The following is a 19481-nucleotide window of genomic DNA, read 5'->3' on the forward strand; positions in this document are numbered from 1 at the left end:
AAGCTTAGCTTTCAAAACGGGATGGCTGTAAGCAGGAGAAGGAAGTGACAAAACAGAAGGTGTTTATGATATAATCAAAATCCAGGAAAATAAAGGCAAAACAGCAAAGCTTCCCCTTATCTGCATGAATCTCTGAATGAGAGGATGTAAACAACAGGCACAGACCAAACTTTGCTTGTTTGTTTCTAGATCACAACGCTCTATCCAGCCCTTAAGCAAAACAGGATACAGGGTGTTACTGAATGATTTCCCCTGAAATCTGATTGAGAAAGATTAGAGCAATTAGAGCAAAGTGACACACACTTTTAAAAGCCTTAAATCACGATTAATGTAAGGTCTAACTTTTCTCTCAAGGATTATCTGGTGACTCTGAGCCATTTTCGGAACAAGGCTGACACACACATTCCAGCCTCAAAGAAAAAAAATCATGAGGCAGAATCCTCTGCCCTCTACTGGCACATGAGCCACACTGAAGCCTGTGCACACACCCACAGCCAAGCACAAACACAGCAGCTGAAGAGGTGTTTTAATTTTTCTCATATTATGATTCGTAATTTGTGAAAGGTATGTAACGTACCGGACACACCAAACTGGCTGCAAAACCGTACACGTGAAATACTATTTCGGCATCACTGCACTTCTTCCTGCAGAGCCGGGTAGACCGAGGAGATTTAAAATACTGCCAGCAAGGTAATAAATACATTCTTTAGCCAAAAATAAATTCTAAGGGATTATCTGACATCCCTGATATTCGCATTGCATATCCAAGAACTCTGAAAAACAGAAATGTATTCTACAAAATTCTCTTCCATGTACCTGGCTTTCTGGCTTACCTGCTGCCTTCAAGATCACAGTCAGCCAGAGTGCATTTGGCCCAGGAATTGAGAGGCAGCTTCATGGCTTTGCAGAAACGATTTTCCAGCACCTCGGTACCAGAGCTAGGGAAATTCTCAGCCAGGATCCTGGCTCATTTGCACCACTGAGGTGGTACCACATAAACCTCGGGATACCATAGGGAATTGCTTGCTGTGACTGACCACACCACTTCCATCTTCTGGGGCAGATCTATTTAATAAGTATCATCATATAACTTTCTGGGTCTTTTGAGCAGTTATTACTGTATTCTCTTATTGGTAAAAACAACAAACACACACACACACAAAAAAAAAAAAAAAAGGAGGTTTACACTGCTGTAATTATATTTCTGAATGCAAATCTTGATTTCTGGAAAAAATAAATTGCCCATATAGACAAAGCCCAACAGGAATTGAATAAACACAAGGGTCCTGACTGTATCTTTCATCCAAATGATAAATAAGCTTTTACATCACATTAAAAACCAAAAAGCAGCCTGACAAGGAGCAGCTTTAAGAAAAAAAGAAAATCTGCTAATATCAGAGTAATTCCCAGAATGCTCATCCGTACCCTGAAACACGTTCAGAACACACCCTGTTTTCAGAGCTGTCACACAACAAATGCAGATGTAAGCCTGCCATCACCACACAAACAACAGAATATGACATTTAAATAATACCACTAAGGAAAAGTGGGAGATGTATACAGCCTACACTACGCACAGCAGTTCTTTCTTAAAGCAACTCATCTGTTAGTTACCAAATAGCTAGACCCTAGGGATGAAACAAAACAAAAGCATACAAGGTTCCAAGGAAACTACAGGAACAAAATGCAATCACACCCATCTCCTTTTCGCTGCAGATACCTACAACACTAAAAAAATAAAAATAAAATAAAAATTCCAAAGCTTATGAAGCCACATCCTAGAACGTTTTAGGTTTTCATGCGTTCTACTTAACTGTATGTACAGATAATTTCTACCCATGTGTTTCTGTGTCAGAGTTGCCTGGTATCTTAAATCATTCTCCTCCCACTCTGGTGTTTGTCTAACCCCTGACCATTTAAAAATTACAGATGTATCCTCTCCAGCCATGAGCTTCCTAGCCTATATAAGCCAATCGTTTGGTACAACAGAATCTGCAATTGAAGGATAAAGGGGTATTTTAAACACCATCTATTTGAATCTCTGCCTCCATAAATAACCTCCGCAATTAAATACTGTTTCAAGTATATAAGAAAACACGTAACAGGAAAATCTTTACAGTGAAAATTTATGAGGTGGTGTTGCCACACCTTGTGGTGATTTGTTCCAGTGTCTCTGTATTTTCTTAACTTGCAGCCCCTGGAGTTTCCTCTTCACAAACAAATGAAAACAAACAAACAAACACATTGACCTTCGTAATTATGAATAATAAAGAGATTGGAGCAAATAAGTTGCTCATAAAGTCAGGATTGGCTTGTAAAATATATAATAACCAGCATTTTATTTTGTAAAATCATATGATTTCAGAAAGCCAACAAGAAGATGTAATTCAGTGTTTTTAAGATGCCACTGGCTGACATACTGGCAGAAAAAGCCAACAGAACAGCTTACCGAATCTCCTACTTTTTTTTCTAGAATTTCACATCACACTTATTTAAGTAAAACGCTAGCCTATTTTGCTGTTTCAATGTGCTAAAAACTATGTTATTAATTCTGTGGAGCAGCATCTCTTACCTTCTAAATCACAAGACAGAGAAAGGGCTTCTGCTTTATTAACAGAAAACTGTGGTAAAGAGGTAAGTGACCATTTTATGGCAGGTCCAGGAACTGAACATAGATTTCAGATTTTCTGAGTTACGGTCTTGTGCTTCAGGCAGAAGGCTGTTCTTCTTTTCACTTAACAAGCTATCGAAAATCCAAACTCTTATTTAAAATTGGACAATGCAGCTCAGTAACAATGAAATAGCAAGAATACGTGAAAAGAAGTAATCAAAGTTAAATCACTGGTCCTTCTAAATTTAGCATCTGCAAAAATTTGTCCCCAGCATACTGTCAAAAATGTTTCCAAGAGGCTAGTTTAGAATTCATACCACTTTCCGTATCCGTTAGGGCATGAATCATGATACTGACATTACTGTCAGAACTCCTATCTTTGTGTTTGAACTCTAGTGCCATTAGTTCTGCAGCTTTTTCATCATACTTACTGACTTTATATCCCAGCTTTTCAGCATGAATCCTCTTGGCCATGAACTGCCCTTCAATCAAGGCTCGTATTTCCACCTCCTTTGGAAAGTCTGAAACCTGTATCAAAGAACGAATACATTAAGTTAACCAGCACCTTGCACAGTATACAATGCCAAGTTGGAGACAGGTTAAAAGTACGAGACAGATTTATAGTTCATTATCCTTGTCTTCGCCCTGAAGTCAGCTTTCAACTAGGCCCAGCTCTGCAGTCACATACAAAAGGCACACCTAAAGACTCAAACACAACCCATAACCGCAGAACTGTTGGCAAATCCGTCAGTCTTGAAATCAATGCCGGATGGATGGGAAGAGGAGCTAGCATGAGTTGTAAACTCTTGGCATTTCTCAGCACAAAAAGCTGCTTAAAGATCAGTATCTCAAAAACGTTAAATTAAAGCAAGTAGATAAAATTCAAATGCATTAAGCAATGTCACAAAAGTTTAAATCCATTTCTGTCTGCAGAGAAGCAAAACAATCTTTTCATTAATTGCTATTTGTAACATTTTTCTGTCCTTCTGTTAACCAGAAGAAAGGCAAAAGAAGTAGGAAAATGCTGAACTACAAAGCAATACGAAAAACACTTCACAAAAAGATGAGTTTTTCTGTGCACTACGAAAACAGCAAGAAGTGACTAAGCATTCATTTAAGCAGTAAGTGTTTAAAAGACCAGTGCTACACTGCAAACACAAGATAGTATCAATCTCTGTTCACCTAAGTGAGGTCTAATCAGCAGGGAGTCACGATTGATTAAAAACATCTGTTGAGTTCCAACACCACCCAGAAAGCCGGGCATTTAAACAACATCCATTTCTCAAAAGAAAAAAAAAAATAAAACATAAAAAGAACTTTTCATAACATAATTTTTATTTTAATTCCTGTTGTACTTGAGCTTGTGTTTACTTACTTACCACCATGTGGCCTGTAGGTTAACCAAAGACACGCAGGGCAGCCAAATGAGGTCTTTGCACTCACATTTAGAGCAAGATAAAAGATGAAATACCATAGCCCAATGTTTCAACACATTCTTATCTGTGTCCAAAATTTAGAAGGTGGGGACTAAGTGACACAAGTTTACCAAGCTCTCAATAACCTTAAAGCTAATCTTTTTTCAAAAATAGCGTTGGCTTTAGTAAATCCACATTTTCTAGTAAAAAAAAAAAAAAAATCCTTCAAAAAAAAACCAAAACTTTTAAGTTCTAGTTCAGACTTGTGCTGTGGATGTCCTCTAGCTACAAACCAAACCTCATATAATTCATCCCTTCGACTTGCATCAATCAATGAAATTCAAAAGCAAGCATCTCAAAGAAAAAAGATAATGGCAAAGATTTTGAGCTTTGAGAGTACTCCTTCAAGCTTTTGGACATTATCTAGATTATTACTACCTTTTGGTTGTCACTGTTGAATCTGTGAATCCCAACTGCTTCAGGAGTAATTTCCATCACATCAAAGTAGAAACCTGCATCAAGGAACATTAAAGAGTGTCATGTTTTCTCCTAGCCCAAAGACGTAATCTTATTTCAGCACGCAGCTAAAATGATGATAAATGTATGTCACATGTTTGGAAAGACATTTGAGACACCGCACAGCTTGTTTCTTAACTCATTTCAGTCCAGATACTTACTAAATTTAATTACTTTTGGTTTACAAAATAAGAGGATCTTAAGCATACCTGGCTCAATGACTCTAATACTTCATTAGAAATCCAAATAATATAATAAAAGTCTACATAAAAGCACACATCCACCAAAACATGCACACGTGCAAGTAATATAGTAATAAGATAATATGTAACACATCTCAGAAATAGTTTCAATAAATTATGTGCAAGGGTGAAAGAAAAAATGGAAAAAGTGAAAGGTTAGTAAGAAGAGTACAGGAATAGTGGAACACTTCATGCACTGGGTAAGATTTCATGAGTTTATTGGAGAGCATCAGACATTTTAAGTCATGAAGCAGAGCCGGTCTCTTTGATGAGATCTAAAGAAATACAATAACGCTTTGCAGGCAGCTAGACAAAAAGTAAGAAAAAGATTTCCTTTGTGTTGATGGCAAGTTGGTCAGAAAAGATATTCAAAAAAGGAGACAGAAAAAAAGAAAATGAGAACAAAAACTGAACAGAATAGCTAAGAAACTAAGGGCAGTCAGCATAGTCTGTAAGACTCAGATCTTTGGAAGAAGACTACGCTGCCCTAGCAGCCCTATGAGTATTACCCCTCAAAAAAAAAAAAACACAGAAACAGCACTGTGCTGTAGCGCACGCAACCTTTTTGATTAAACATTCTGAAAGCCTGCCAGCAAGGAACACTGTGGGTTACAGATCCGCAGGCCCTACCAGGGAATTTATATCCCAAAATTTCCTTCTTGAACTTGCTGCCACCTGGCATATGAGGTGTTCAGGGAAACTTGCTGTTTTAATAGCTTTCTCAGGGACCTCCCAGACGTGACAGGACCTTCGCCTGTTCACCACTCTTCTTTCTCTATTTGTTACCCCTGTTACTCTCGTTACCCCAGCCTCACCCTAGCTGCTGCCTCCGCTCATCTGCAGATCTCCAAAGCTTCCAGTGGCATCTTCTTGCAAAATAAAGGGTGCAGGGAACAAGTGTCAAAAGAGAGGATGTCTAACCAGGTCCTTCTTCACTCTGCTTCCTTCAGGAACTCGGAGATTCCTGTATTTTTACATGTATACTGTATCTTCAAGTAACACAGAAGTTAACCAAGGATACCAGTTATTGAAGATGACTTCCAGGAAACATATTTTTACAGGGTACTCAGTTACCCGAGTGAATATACGATAACACAAATTTTAAGCCTTAAAGGCAGTGTCCTGAGATCCCTGAAATCACTAACAAGGTTTCCATCAGCTTCCAATTTATTTATTAATTTTTGAATATTGTCTGAGGTGGCTGACTTCTTGGTTTTGGAATAACATCTTCCCATTTTCTGAAACACCTGAATTGATTCATCTTTTACTGAAAAGAGATGCCTGGCCATTTAAATACCCCACAGAGACTGCATTTGACAGACAACATAACAGAGCTTCTAAAAATGAAACCAGTGCTAACCTCACTCTGTCAAGAAACTCTATCTTTAATTCACTTTTCTAGGGTAGAGTCTTCTAGAGCTTAATTATCCTACATTTTTTAATTAATTTTAACATATCAATTCAGATCTAGTGTGATTGCAATGATTTCAAATCCAGCTCTGCAATGGTTAAATTTTAATCTTGCTCACCTTTCAATAACTTATTTCAGAGCTATATAATACACCCATGAAATTGCTAAGCATAATGCAAAACTTCAAATACATGGGTTTAATAATATTTTTAAAATGTTTCCATCATTTTATTTAATTCACTTAGCATAATGTGGGAGAAAACAGGGATGAAATGACTCTGTGACATACACTGGGGAAAATGCAGGACATCTGGGTACGATTTGATATTACTGCTTTGTTCACATGCACAGAGCACAATTCTAGAGTAATGCGCAGAGAGCAAAACCATTGAAGACAGAGAGAAACAGCATGGGGCTACTTAATCCACTTGATCTGAGTTTCAGCAGAAAGCAGCATACTTTCATGAAAGCTTCCTTCAGAAATTAGTAGTTCTAAACATTCTGTAGATAAGATGCCACAACCACCTTTTCAATGACCAAAAGAGCTCCATAAATATAATTTTCTTATTTAGTGGACACTGAAGAAAAATGCTCTTATGACACCCACCACCAGAGTATTTCTGAGTACACGTTAGAAATTTCCCTTGCTTGGCTTAATTCTTGGCCTTTATCACAACCCAAATAAAATGTAAGTGCAACTCCCACCAAATTATGTCTCCAAGCAGACCCTGGAACTGCCAGCCCTGCTAAGGCTCATACCCAAGTTTCCATTGTTTCCAGCAACAGTTGATGATAAGGCTTTGGAGAATTCATCCCAGGAGCCTGAAGCACAGCCATCTCTGATCCTCTCTCTCATCAGAGAGCCATTCTTAAAACTAAAACACACAAACACACCATATGCATTTTTCAAACCATTTGACTCTTGATTTTTTAAGAAATTTGTTGTTTTACTTAATACTGCTGTTCACTGTATCAACTGAATACAGCCAGGCAAGCAAAAAGATACAATCGTCTCTTCGTTATGGAAAGAAACGCAGAGGAAGGAAACTAAATAAAACAACTATAACAAGACACGTTGAAGAAAACAGTGCAGAGATGCTCTCCTACATCTCTCCAACGAGTGAATGGCTTAGATCTACTCTGGCAGGCCGTGCCAAACACAAGCTAGCTCTGAATAACTAACACATCCCCTCAGAGCTCCACTCTGACACAGCACTAAAAGCTCACTGTGAGATGGCTGCAACGAGGAACAAGAGCACCTCCACACTGCATTACATCATTTATGATTTCAGGAGCCAGCTTGGGTCCAGTAACACTTATGAGGTCTAGATCCAAGCCAGCATCTGGCAAAGGGAAGCACCACAGCTGCATCTACACGGTTCTGTTTCAGAGCCAGTAAGCCATGCTGTAAAATAGGCATCTGTTGAGTGTGCACAATCTGTGCACCCTTTATGCCATCTCCTCCTTTGTCTCCTCTGTGAATATAACACTCCTACAGCATACTGCAGCACTGGACTCAGACCCAAAGGAAAGTAGTCTGAGTACTCTCCAGCACGTAGTTATCACACCAACTCAGCAGGAGAGGCACAGGAATATCCAGAAAGAGGGCAAGGAAATTATTGAACATGCTCTGTAGCAGTAACTGAAAGTATTCAAGTTTTCTGTACATATGTTCTGCCTGGGAGTTCAGGCACTTTTCCTACTAAACCAGGCAAGTTCCCTATTAATTACACTGCTCCATTAGTAAAGGGGCACTGGTGCTAAAGGAGCAGTGTCAGGGCAGGACCAGCTAGACAGACAGAGCAGGAACTCTTTACATCTGCATGGCTGCAGAACTAGCCTGTGTTCTGAAGGACAAAGATTTGGCCTTCTGCACGTGTTGAGCTGGAGTAGAAGAATGGCAGCAAAGTGGTTATTCAGAAAAACGTCTCAGCGTCTCCTATTACAAACAGGTTGTTTATAGAGCTCTTTCACACAGCAGCAGTGGGAAATAGAGAAAAATTGGGAAAAAGGAAAACTTGAATGCAAAGCTTCAAAAATAACCAACTGCTGGGAAATCATATTATGAAACTCAGTAACTTGCAATTGACATCACCCTTTTAAGCTCCAATTCACAACACAGTTCCCACTGTCATCTACAGCATCCTTTTACTGTGCAGGTAAGGCTCAACATCACAGCTGAAAGGCAGATTTGAGCTCTGTTGAAGTTTTCAGTTACAAGCACCTACGGTTTGATTCTGTAGCGTAAGAGATACGAGGTAATCTCAGGATCCACAGGGAACGGGTTGAGTTAATCACTAATGCCATCAAATATCCGCTTCAGAACATGCTACCTTATAGATCTGATCATTTGCAATAATTGAAATAATATTACTACTGTGACTTATAAGAGACAGTCCAAGTAAGGGAAAAAATAATAAGCCCTCTTAAGTCCTTAAGAGGGTTTTATGTGCACACACGTAATTAACAGGCCTGTTACAGAAGTGCTGTCCACTTCCGAAGGCCTTCCCGAGGAACAGCCCTACCCATTCCTGCCAATAACTGCTGTGCTCTGTGCAATCCCAGGGATTTTCACACTAAATGTATCTGTATATTACTTGTAAATATATGCCTCTGACTTCTTTTGGAAGTTTTTCTGCTGAACACGGGGACTCGGTGAGGGACAATGAACCTTCAGGCCTTCCTTCCTCCTACTTAGCTGGCGAGGGGGCCAAACCATTCCCAAATCACAGCAGCCAAAAGCTACCAGGAGAATCGTTCTGTCAGCTGGGTTTCTTGAGATCTCAGTATCTTCCACATGCACAGTCTAATATGTCCCTGAACAGCACTGATTATACTCGTCTATGAAAAGGAAGTCTTCACCTGCCCCATTATGTCCCCTCTGGACCACTAGAAGAGCAAAGAAGTTACACAGGCCGGTCAAGCTTCTGACATTTCAGATTATTACAGTTCTGAAGACTGCTACTTCTGTACATTATATATATTACCTTCAATTCACAGCAAACTGGCCCTATGCATACATAAAAATAATTTTGTCTTTTTATCGCCACAAGAATTTATCCTTCACAACTCTGCAGTTACCCACATTGAACAACGGGGATGCCATAATCTTAATGCAAATGTTTCAGCAATAGGTTGCCATATACCATACAGAATGTTGAACATTCTGTATATCGTTTTGCAAAAGAAATAACCCACTAATACAAAGGAATAATTATGTTATTGATCCCAGATGTACCAAAAAAAAAATGGTATTACCATAGAAGTGCCATAAATGTTTGCGAATCAACAGGATTGCAGAGGATATGCCCTTCTAAGGCAGGAGTCGGTTCCTGGATCCACAGAAACAATGTGTCACTTGTGCCAAGGCTAATCTGGAAGGAGAAAAAAAAAAGTAATTGAAGCGTTATCACAACGTGCACGGAAAGCAATACAGAAATTAAATTAAAACCATTTGTTATTACCACTAATTGTTTTTAAATTACACATTAAGTCAATTGGATTCGTATTGAAGCTAGCTCTGACTTTTAGGTGTCACGTCAGTGAAATACATACCAGAGAGAGACTTGGGCTTCAGGGTCTAGAGCATTAGTTAAAAATAGTTGCAGTTTACTTAAAATCTTTCAGGCAGCTTGCCGATTGATAGAAATAAAACAAGCATGAAGGCAATAAAAAGAAAATCAACGTTAACAGATTAATTTAACTGATAACCTACAGCTATCGTCCTTGTTACCGTTTCACATTTCATGTATCCCATTTATTCAGGGATACGGACAGTTTTCAGGAATGTTTTGACTTACTGCAATATCTCCTTCTTGAAGTCTCATCCCTGCCAGTGATGCTGAAAACAGAAGTAAGAATAACAGAGAAAAAGTTACTCATATGACTCAATTTTAGCACGCTTCTTGGGACATCACGGTACACTGTACTCACTGTCTCAAAGTTAAAAAAAAAAAAAAAAAAAAAAAATGGGAATTATGTTCATGATAACCTTGGCCTATACATTGTAAAAGAGGAGCCAAGAGTTTGGGTGAGAGAGTTAATCTACCACTTAATCAGAACACTCAAAACAAACTGCAGAACTTACAGGGTTCTCTGAAGTTTTGTACGTTCAAGTCTGAAATACTGTGGACCGTTACTTAACACCACACTTTTAAGTACAAAGCCTCCCACCTGCATCAGACTACTCACGTATCTATGGGACTAAACTGGACTGGAATTTTTAGAGGAAAAATTTGACTTCCAAGAAATTCAGAGTTTAATCGCGTCCCATAATACACATGGGAAACACACCATGATGAAGCCTACATCTTTATTCAAACATGGATGTGCTACTGTTATATGGGTAAGTATTTTATTTTCATAGTCTTGAGTTAAAGATAATTTTGCTCTGCCCTGAAACAGTCACGAGGATTCCAAAAACTGATCCTAAATTAACACCTTCCCTTACACTGGGATATATCAGCCTGCCAAAAGGACAGCTCTAATTCTTAGAGAAAGGCTCCTTGATTCAAAAGACGCAACAGCAGGTTTTGAATTCACATTTCCTAAGTTAAAAATGGAAGTGATTCATATTACAAATACTTCATTCTCTTAGGTGGAGGCAAACCAAAACCTAGAGTCACCTCTAATTACTGGGCTAAAGGGAATTCATTTGCAGTACCCAGCTTATCCAAGATGTCTATACGTCTGAAGAGCCAGTGATGGATGGCTGTTGGAAAAAGCTATTAATGCTGATAAACATGATATTCTCTCGCTGTATAAGGGAGCATCTGAGAATTCATGAGATTGATCTAGAATTTCAGTACATGCATAATGATATTCACTGAATCTTATACATTTAATCATCTCACCTGGGTTGTCTCCTGTAAAGGCTACTACTTTACAGTCTGGGCTAAACCCATAACGCTGAATATAATATGGAGAAATGGACCCCTAAGGAAAGAAATATGGAGTGAAAAAAAAGCTTAAAAAATTGAAAATGATCTTGCAATGTATGATACAATTGGTTGTAACATAGAGCTCAAAAACCCTAGAGCAGCTGCAATAACCATTTCTGTATGTTTAAGGCAGAAATATTTCATAGATTTTGAACCTTTTTTTTTTTTTTTTGACAGAGAACCTCATAGAAATATCCTGAGATTAGATTTTGAAATACATTAAGTAAGCAGTTGCATTTTAGCTCTGGGTCACTCTGGAATTATTCACATCAAGTAATATAAACATATCCATCTATTTTGCACAGATGCATGAATATTAATACATAAAAATTAGAAATTCAATGCAAACAAAAGAGGAAACAACATTAATATACATCACAACGTTCAATGTTGAAATATGACATCTATTATTTTAGGGGTCAAGAACCGTATTCTTTTAAGCCACAGAGAAAACACAGGAGAGGAAAACTATCCTTAAAAAAATACACGGACATTCATGCGGACTTCTGATTTGTTCCTCCTCCATTACACATGATCAGCACAGGAATCACAAGTCAGCTATTTCATTAGCACTGAATTGAGAGGGATCAGGTGACAGATATCTGCCCTGTTTTACATGTGTACCACCTAAAGCAATAGCTCTTTCTGTGCTGGACAGTAAGACTAAATTCATTTACGCTAAGAGATATGGGTCTTGATTTCATCTTTATGCTACCTAAACTGAGGAGCTCTGAACATCCCAAATGATTCAGGAAGATTAACTTACTAACTCTACAACCACTATAAAACAAGGTCCCTGCTAAGAAATGCAAATGTTGGGTTCTGTTTCTGCAGTAATAAATACTGTGCGTAGTTTTGCAGTCACCAGGTACTTGTGGGCATATGGGAAGTCGGAGAGAAGAACCCCAGTGATTCTTATCACCGCAGCACCTGCCAGAACTTTTGTTTTCATAACCCAGGGTGTGCAAGAACCCCAAGTGATTCATGGTGAAAGCCATAACAGATACAAGGTACCAGTTTTCAAAAATGTCCACTTCTGCTCTGGCATACACATCTGAAAAATCAACCAGCATAACTCTGAAGGTAATTGTGCACACATGCACGCACACACATGAATATACTCCAAGGAAGTACTATCAGCATAGAACTCTCAGCACAAAGCCCCATTCCTCCCCCCACCTTTTTTAGAAAAAAATCCTCTTTGAGACAGGCACATACCAGGACTGAATGGGATGGCACAGGGCTTCCCAATTTCTCTTCTAATCCTGGTGCACAAGCATCAAGGCAAGATGCTGACCATACCTTTTCCCAGATCTGCAGCAGATTCATACCAGAACCTACAAGACACAGACCAAACCAGGAAGCATAGATCATTAAACACAAAACTAGCGTAAAGAAGGCAGACAATATTGCATCAGAAAATTCCACCTTGTTACAGGCAACAGAAAGCTTACCGAAGTATATTTTACATTCACACAGAATGGTTTCAGCTCTTCTAAGCATAAAGGATACTCATGATTCAACCTCTAGATAGTTTTCACCTGAAAAGGTATCGGAATAGTCTTCCCTGATGCCCAATGCACCAGACAAAACAGATTATGCCCATACTTCCTCATCAACTCCTCCTCAGCCCCTCCACCTTATACAGAGACTTCACTACAGCTACCTAGAGGTGAGGAAGCAGTGTCAGTTGAAGGTATGCTGTGCTCATCTGAGACCTACGCCTCTAATTTTGGGGCTAGCTTGGAGGATCAAGCTCTGACTATTAAAGTCATGATTTTCCACAACGCTGAACAACCCAGCTGAACCCTGAAATACCTTCAAAGTTTAGATGCTGTGAACTAATTACTGGTCGCAGAAATTCAGCTTACTGATTTGGCCACCTAGGTCCACACCAGAACTATCACTGAATCTATGGAAGAGCTGAGCATTTTCTGTTTCATTTCCCACTGTTTTTTTGTCACTGTTTCATTTATGTTGTCCTGGTTTATAAAGTTAGCTGACATTGGTTAGTGGCCAAATCTCTGTAACTTCCTGAGCACTCCACATCCCTTGCTTGTATTTTGAAGACGCATTTAATTGCACATTTCATTAGACTTGAAAAATCCGTACGCGCTTCTGGTTAGTGCTGTTCAGGGACATATTAGTCTTACTCTGGATTAACAACATTTTCATTTCAAAGACTGTTTAGCCCGTGACTTATTTATCTCAGAAACACAGCCATGTTCTCAGCCGAGCACAGCGGAAAACTTCAATTCTATACATCTTTAAACTCAGCGTAACACAAAGGTGAAGCTGACCAAAGGGCAGAATCTGTGGAATAAGGCTACGCTTGCAATGCTGGGACACAGAGGAAGAGAAGGGTCCTAACTACATCTCAGCCAGCATGTTACAAGCCTCTAGCAGGACTCTTATTCTCAAGAAGATCATAAGCCTGCCATGTTCCCTGCACATACCCTACTGTGGGTTACACCTGCACAAATAAGCTGACACTATCAATTCCCAGCAGCCTTTTTCACTTAATAATGAGTTTAATAATGTTTATTAACAAAACACCTATCCATACGGTTGAATCCTAAGCACCAACAGCACGGTCTGGACCCAGTGCTTTGCGCAGCGCTGTAAATAGAAAGTGTCGCACGCTCCAGCTGAGACACCAGAATAAACCAAGCCAAACGGCAGGAAATTTGGACTATACTTAGTAACATAGAAAATAGAATTACATTTATTAAATTCAATCAATCCCATTTCATGCAAATTAAACACACTTAAATTATGCGCTGGTAAATTTGGCCTGTGATGCGACAGCAGGAATTTGACAGAGCACAAAGTGTGCTTGCTCCCACAGGCAAAAGGTGCGTTTCCCTTTTCTGCTGTCAAAATCACTACCAGCAACAGGAGCAGGAAAGATGGCAAGATTTAGTCCAGCTTCTCTCAATTCACTCTTAAACCCAGCCATCCCCCCGCCTTGGTAAATTAAGTCCAGAATTGGTATCTGCACTTCCAAGACATGGATCCTCTTCCCAGGCCTCTCAGGTTTAACGAGGCTTTCTATGAGAAAATACGCAGAGCTAGAACGTTTCCTAGAAAAGACCCCAATGTAAAAGGCCAAGAACAGCTTAGCTAAATTAAACTAATCAGTGAGCAAAAGGATCTTTATTTAAAGAAGAATTTCATTAGAAAAAGGTTAGCTGTTGTTTTTTCAGTGTTTTGTGTGCGTGTGTTTTTCATTGTTTGTTTTGTTTATTAAAATCCTTCACCCCCATATCCTGTAAGCCTAGAGAAATATTTAACCAGTATCCTCCAATGCAATTCTGGAAGAATAAGAACAGCCTCCCATCTTTTCTCCCTAAAACAGGCAAAACAATAACCTTTGTGACTGAAAAGGTCTAAGCTTATATAGGAACTGAAACAACACTTCAGTTTTATTGACTGGTAGATATAGTTGCAAAGAGACTATAATATGCCCCGAGAAAAGAAAGATGAACTAATTTATCCCACCCTCAAAAACTCATTTAAAAGATGTGAAACAACTATTTTACAAGAACTACTTGTCTGTTGGCCTGGATGCATCCTATCCAGCTGCAAGGTGCTTGAATGAGAATTTCTAGTCAGCAGAAAACCAAGACCAGTGAGCTGAAAGCTCCCTGGAACTGCTTCTCTTTCTACTTCAGTCAAACAGGGAGTGATGCACACTGAGCTCCTAACTCACACACGTCTGATCATGCATGATCTATGCCCTTTCTAGAAGTAAAAGTTAGTAAAAAATGGCTTAAGCACACCATTGTGAGTTTACCATAAAAATAAGCAATAACTCTAGAATGAAGATCATAGGGAAAAAAAACAAAGGCAGTCCTCAGACTCATCACTCCAACTGGGTGTCCCATCGGCAACGAAGAAGGTCAACAGCCAAGCCCATGGTCTGGTAAGGATTGGGGAAAGGATTATCACGTGGAGGAGTAGGATTCAGTATTTCACTGCAAGCATCATTGACTTAAAGTGACCAAGGAGCACAACTGAGACTTGCTAATATTTACTACTTATACAAAAATATAATTATTTCAAGGCTGGTAAAAAAAAAAAATCATTACAAAGACCAAAAGACACTGCCTAACTGGCTTTACCAATCAACAAACTGACGATCCGTACCTGCATCCATTTACAAATGGGTGAGTGCATCTATATTACAGCATTCTGGATTGCCTTTTCAGTGAGCAGAGCAGCTCTGCTGACAGCAAACAAGCTACACGAGGAGCAAATTCAGCCCAACAGGCTTCCTTCTGAAAAGGCTTCAGTTCAGAACAGCCTTAGTTGAGACAACAACAGAAACAAGTATGCTAAGCTATGATTTGCCTAAGGCTCTTAGAAAATCATTTCAAAAGATAAAGCTTCTCTAGGTCAAGAGCTGAATAGCTGTTCTTTAAGGTGTCTTCTAAGAGAAACAATGCCTCGAGTGTTCAAGTTATTTAGGTCCCAAATGTATCTTACTTTTACCACCTGCACAATATAAATGAAAATCATTCTTCGTTCCACCAGAATGTAATTTGATTTTTTTAAATCAATCACACGAGGTGTTCAGCCATTCATAAGCAGTGGTTTGAACCTTACAAGATTGGACTTTTAAGAAGAAAAATTCCTGAAACTGAGTAGCACATTTCCTACAATAAGCCGCAAATTTAAAGAGAGAAGTTATTGTGCAGAGCTAAACAATTTGACAGGGTCTTTTAAAGACGATATGACCTGAAGTTCAACCTAGAGAAAGGAAGAATAGGTCTATTATCTGAGTATTATTTTGAGATGCATTTCAAACTACAATATACAGGTGCAACGTAAAAGATCAAGTGAATTGCAAGGAATCGTACGTGACAAGAAAACAGGTTTTTAAGATGGATCCAAAAAAACTCTTGCATACATTATAATTACATTTTATTACTGGAATTAGAATTCTCTCTCATTACGTTAACAGAGAGAAAGAGCGTACAAGACAAAATATAGCTTACAACACTGAAAAATCTTTTGTCCTGTAAAGAGAACTGTAACATCCTGCTCAGTTCCCTTATCTTTTTTCACACAAAAATTTAATAATCTTACATGCTCTGAACAGCAGATAACATTGATTCGCTATGTAAATAGCCAGAGGTATAACGGAACAGGCTCTCCTCAGAGCTGTTTGAAAAATCCAACGCATTTTCCATGAAAGTTTTCCAACGAAGCAAGCTTTCATTTTGTTTAGAGTTTAAAACGTTTTGGTTTCCAACCAAAGTGAAACGATCATGTTCCAAAATAGAAGCACAGATTTCCCTCACTTGCTTCCAACTATAAAAGTCAGATAGCATTACAAATAAAAAAAGGATTTATTATTTGCTTAAACAAAATTTGAGTCAAAATAAACACTCACTGAAAAAAAAATATCAACAATCAACATATTTCTTTGTCAGAAAAAAAAGGATTTTTGAGCTCTCACCATCTCTATTTGAAAAACAGTACACAGAGCTAGTTCTGTAGGTTGGTGAGTGGCCAAAATGCTCAGCACTTGGGCCTGCTGAGGAGCAAAGTGCAAACTCTCAACAGCTATTGTGGGCATTAATTCACAAAGAAAAATAAAATTTAGCTGTGAAAATACATGGCTAACAGAGCAAGACCAGAAGACAGATGTAATAATCTCACAATTGCTGCAAAATAAGCGTGGATTGCCTTGCAATTTTTAAGGTCTCAAATATAAATGGGAAATCTAGTATTGAACAAGTTGTCCATTACCTAAAATTGAGGTGTCTTGCCTTTTCCTATGAGCTTTGATGGAACAACGAAGGCAAAAAAATAAGTTCGCCTTCACACATGGGTGTCAACTATGGCTCTGTAACGCAAAATTTCCTTAGAGAGCCTTGTTATCTAACCTTTCAGCTCTGAAATATATCTCCTCTTATTTTCAGAGAAGGAATCAAAAATGCTATTTAGAAAAAACAGCACAGCTCCCAGGAAGAAGGTATCCCTCATAAAGGCCGTTTAAATTTGCCATTTAAAAGCTGGATAGCTGAGATAACACACAACAGAAAAGAGAGACACGTGTCTAGTCACTTTTTTGTCTTTGTTGTGATGAATGAAGAGATTAAAAAGGTTAGATTTTATTCTTTTTAACTGAGGTTGGTTTTTTGTTTTGTTTTTTGTTTTGTTTTGTTTTTCTTGTTTGGCTTTGCTTATCCTTTCAAAATGAACCAGAGGAAATTTCTGTTACAGATCCTTACTCCAGTCAGGTGTGGCGGCGTGTGGAATCACCACAGTATACATCTTGTTTGCATCCTGTGCAACTCAGAGCTAAACCAGCAAAGCAAAGATATACCTGAAAATTCGCATTTTTTATGCTTTTAAATAGATAAGTCAACATTTAGAGCTGTCTGAATTTAAGAAGAGATTGGACTGTGCACTTAGTCACATGGTCTGAACTTTTGGGTAGACCTGTGCGGTGTCAAGAGTTGGACTTGATGATCCTTAAGGGTCCCTTCCAACTCAGGATATTCTATGATTCTATGATTCTATGATTTCTTTCACATCAGAAAGTAATGAGGAAGGTACAATTTCATTGAAGAACTTTTTCTCTGGATCCACTTTGTAAAATTGGAATCACGGTACGATGGGGATGAATAAGCAGAGCTGACAACACTATCACGAGTAGCAACAAACTGAAAGGAATAATTTAGTTGAAAATCTAATACACTTGTAATTAATGTTTAAAGACTGAAAATAAATGACAGAGAGCCTGTCCCAACTCTTACCTAAGTTGGGGAGGGATAGAAAGGAAATTTTCCTTCTTGACTTGCTACCAGAAAAGCCCACACACTTACCATCACTGTAATCGATGGGTGCATAAGCTCCGAGGAAAAGGGAAGCTGCGAAACTACTAACCAAAGAGATTCTCTGAAAGGAAAAAAAAAGAGTGTGAGTGATTCCCATCAGTACTCACTTCAAAGAAAATAAATAAGTAATTGGAAGCAGCAAATGTTAATAGAGGCTTAATGTTAGACACAGAATGCACACAGAAATACACCTAGAAGGATTATTCAGCTTTATATTCCTGCCTAAGTAATGCAGCAGATACCAATCTAAAAGTAACCCCATGATAAAAGCTGTTAATAGCTCTGCATTCTGAAACATGCAAAGTACACCTAGTATATTAGCATATTCTATGTTATCATGAATTAATTCACAACTGTGGTGTATCACAGGACCTCATTTAAGGAAAAATACTTGCCAAGAAAAAAAACTGTGTGGATGACATGGGAAATGCCCAGAAGACATGCACTGATCAACCCAGGGTACAGGTCTGCGAGCTTTTTTAGTCACTCTGGCAAGGCTCTGACAGCACCTTTATATGAACTCTTACCTTCCTCCCATCTGTGACCTCCTCCCAGCTGAGACCCCAGCCCTCCCAGGAGTTACTCCTAGGAGTTGGTAATAGCCAGCTCTGCACTAAACCACTGTCTGCAGCTCTGCCTCAGGATATGTTCCAACAATGCATGAAATCCAGCTGCAGGGCTCCTAGTACTGGCCCCAAAATGCCCTGGCCGTGTAACACAAAGCACTGATCCAACACGAACTCACCTCCATTTCAAGCCTGCTAGAGAAACTACCGAGTTAAGCAGCCCAGCTTTCTGCAGGATCAAGTATTGTATGTCCCCCAGAAGCTGGCATAAAAGCTGTCAAATTCCTTATTGTGTGCTCTAATTCAAAAGAAATATGATTGTCACTGAACAACTAATCAGAATCAAATCTCTACTGGTGGAGTGAGCCTGCAGTGACAGGTTTTTGTATTAGCGATTATGAAACCACTGCTTCACACAGCATTCAGAGACGGACTATAGCCAGAGCTCTAAGAAGTGGTTACAATGGCCAGGAAACTTAATGATGCGCTTGCTCTTCATGCGTCTCTCCCCAAGAATATATCACATTGTGCTTAGATAACGAAGGCCTACCTTCTCTGGTGCCCCAATGGGCACTAGCTGCCTGAAATGGAAGGAAAAGGATGAAGTTAAACTGTGAATCAGCCAGTTCAGCAAGCTGACCTAGAGGAGGAAAAACATCCACCTTCCACATGCCACTCAGACTGCCAGGCTGCTAAGTGCTTCTTGAAGGTCCCCAAAAGCAACTCTGGCACGGAAATATTTGTGCTAGAACACAACTTCTTGCATATCCTTATTGCCAAAAGGTGCCATCAGTGCCACCAGTCCTCAAAGTCTTAGCTTATTTAGTCTGACCAGTTCTCAGTTCCCAGGGACTTGTTCCCCACCCTGCCTCTGCTATTCATGCATCTTTCTCTAAACTTATTCTTAAGCTTGTGACCAAACTGTATTA

At 39.0% G+C, this 19481-nt stretch overlaps 1 protein-coding gene across 6 annotated transcripts in view; it reads right to left on the reverse strand.

Moving 5' to 3' along the window:
* The window catches only part of XYLB (xylulokinase), an 82047-nt gene that overhangs the window by 53004 nt on the left and 9562 nt on the right, over window positions 1-19481 (reverse strand). For all 6 annotated transcript variants that reach the window (XM_035318305.1, XM_035318304.1, XM_035318307.1 and 3 more), the window contains 8 exons: window positions 17975-18047; window positions 12354-12472; window positions 11049-11130; window positions 9996-10036; window positions 9454-9569; window positions 6955-7070; window positions 4465-4538; window positions 3043-3139 (listed from right to left, as the gene is read on the reverse strand). In XM_035318305.1, the coding sequence (XP_035174196.1) occupies window positions 3043-3139; window positions 4465-4538; window positions 6955-7070; window positions 9454-9569; window positions 9996-10036; window positions 11049-11130; window positions 12354-12472; window positions 17975-18047 (718 nt within the window). The remainder of the gene's footprint in view (window positions 1-3042; window positions 3140-4464; window positions 4539-6954; window positions 7071-9453; window positions 9570-9995; window positions 10037-11048; window positions 11131-12353; window positions 12473-17974; window positions 18048-19481) is intronic.

Source organism: Oxyura jamaicensis, chromosome 2 (assembly GCF_011077185.1).
Source record: "Oxyura jamaicensis isolate SHBP4307 breed ruddy duck chromosome 2, BPBGC_Ojam_1.0, whole genome shotgun sequence".
Taxonomy (NCBI): domain Eukaryota; kingdom Metazoa; phylum Chordata; class Aves; order Anseriformes; family Anatidae; genus Oxyura; species Oxyura jamaicensis.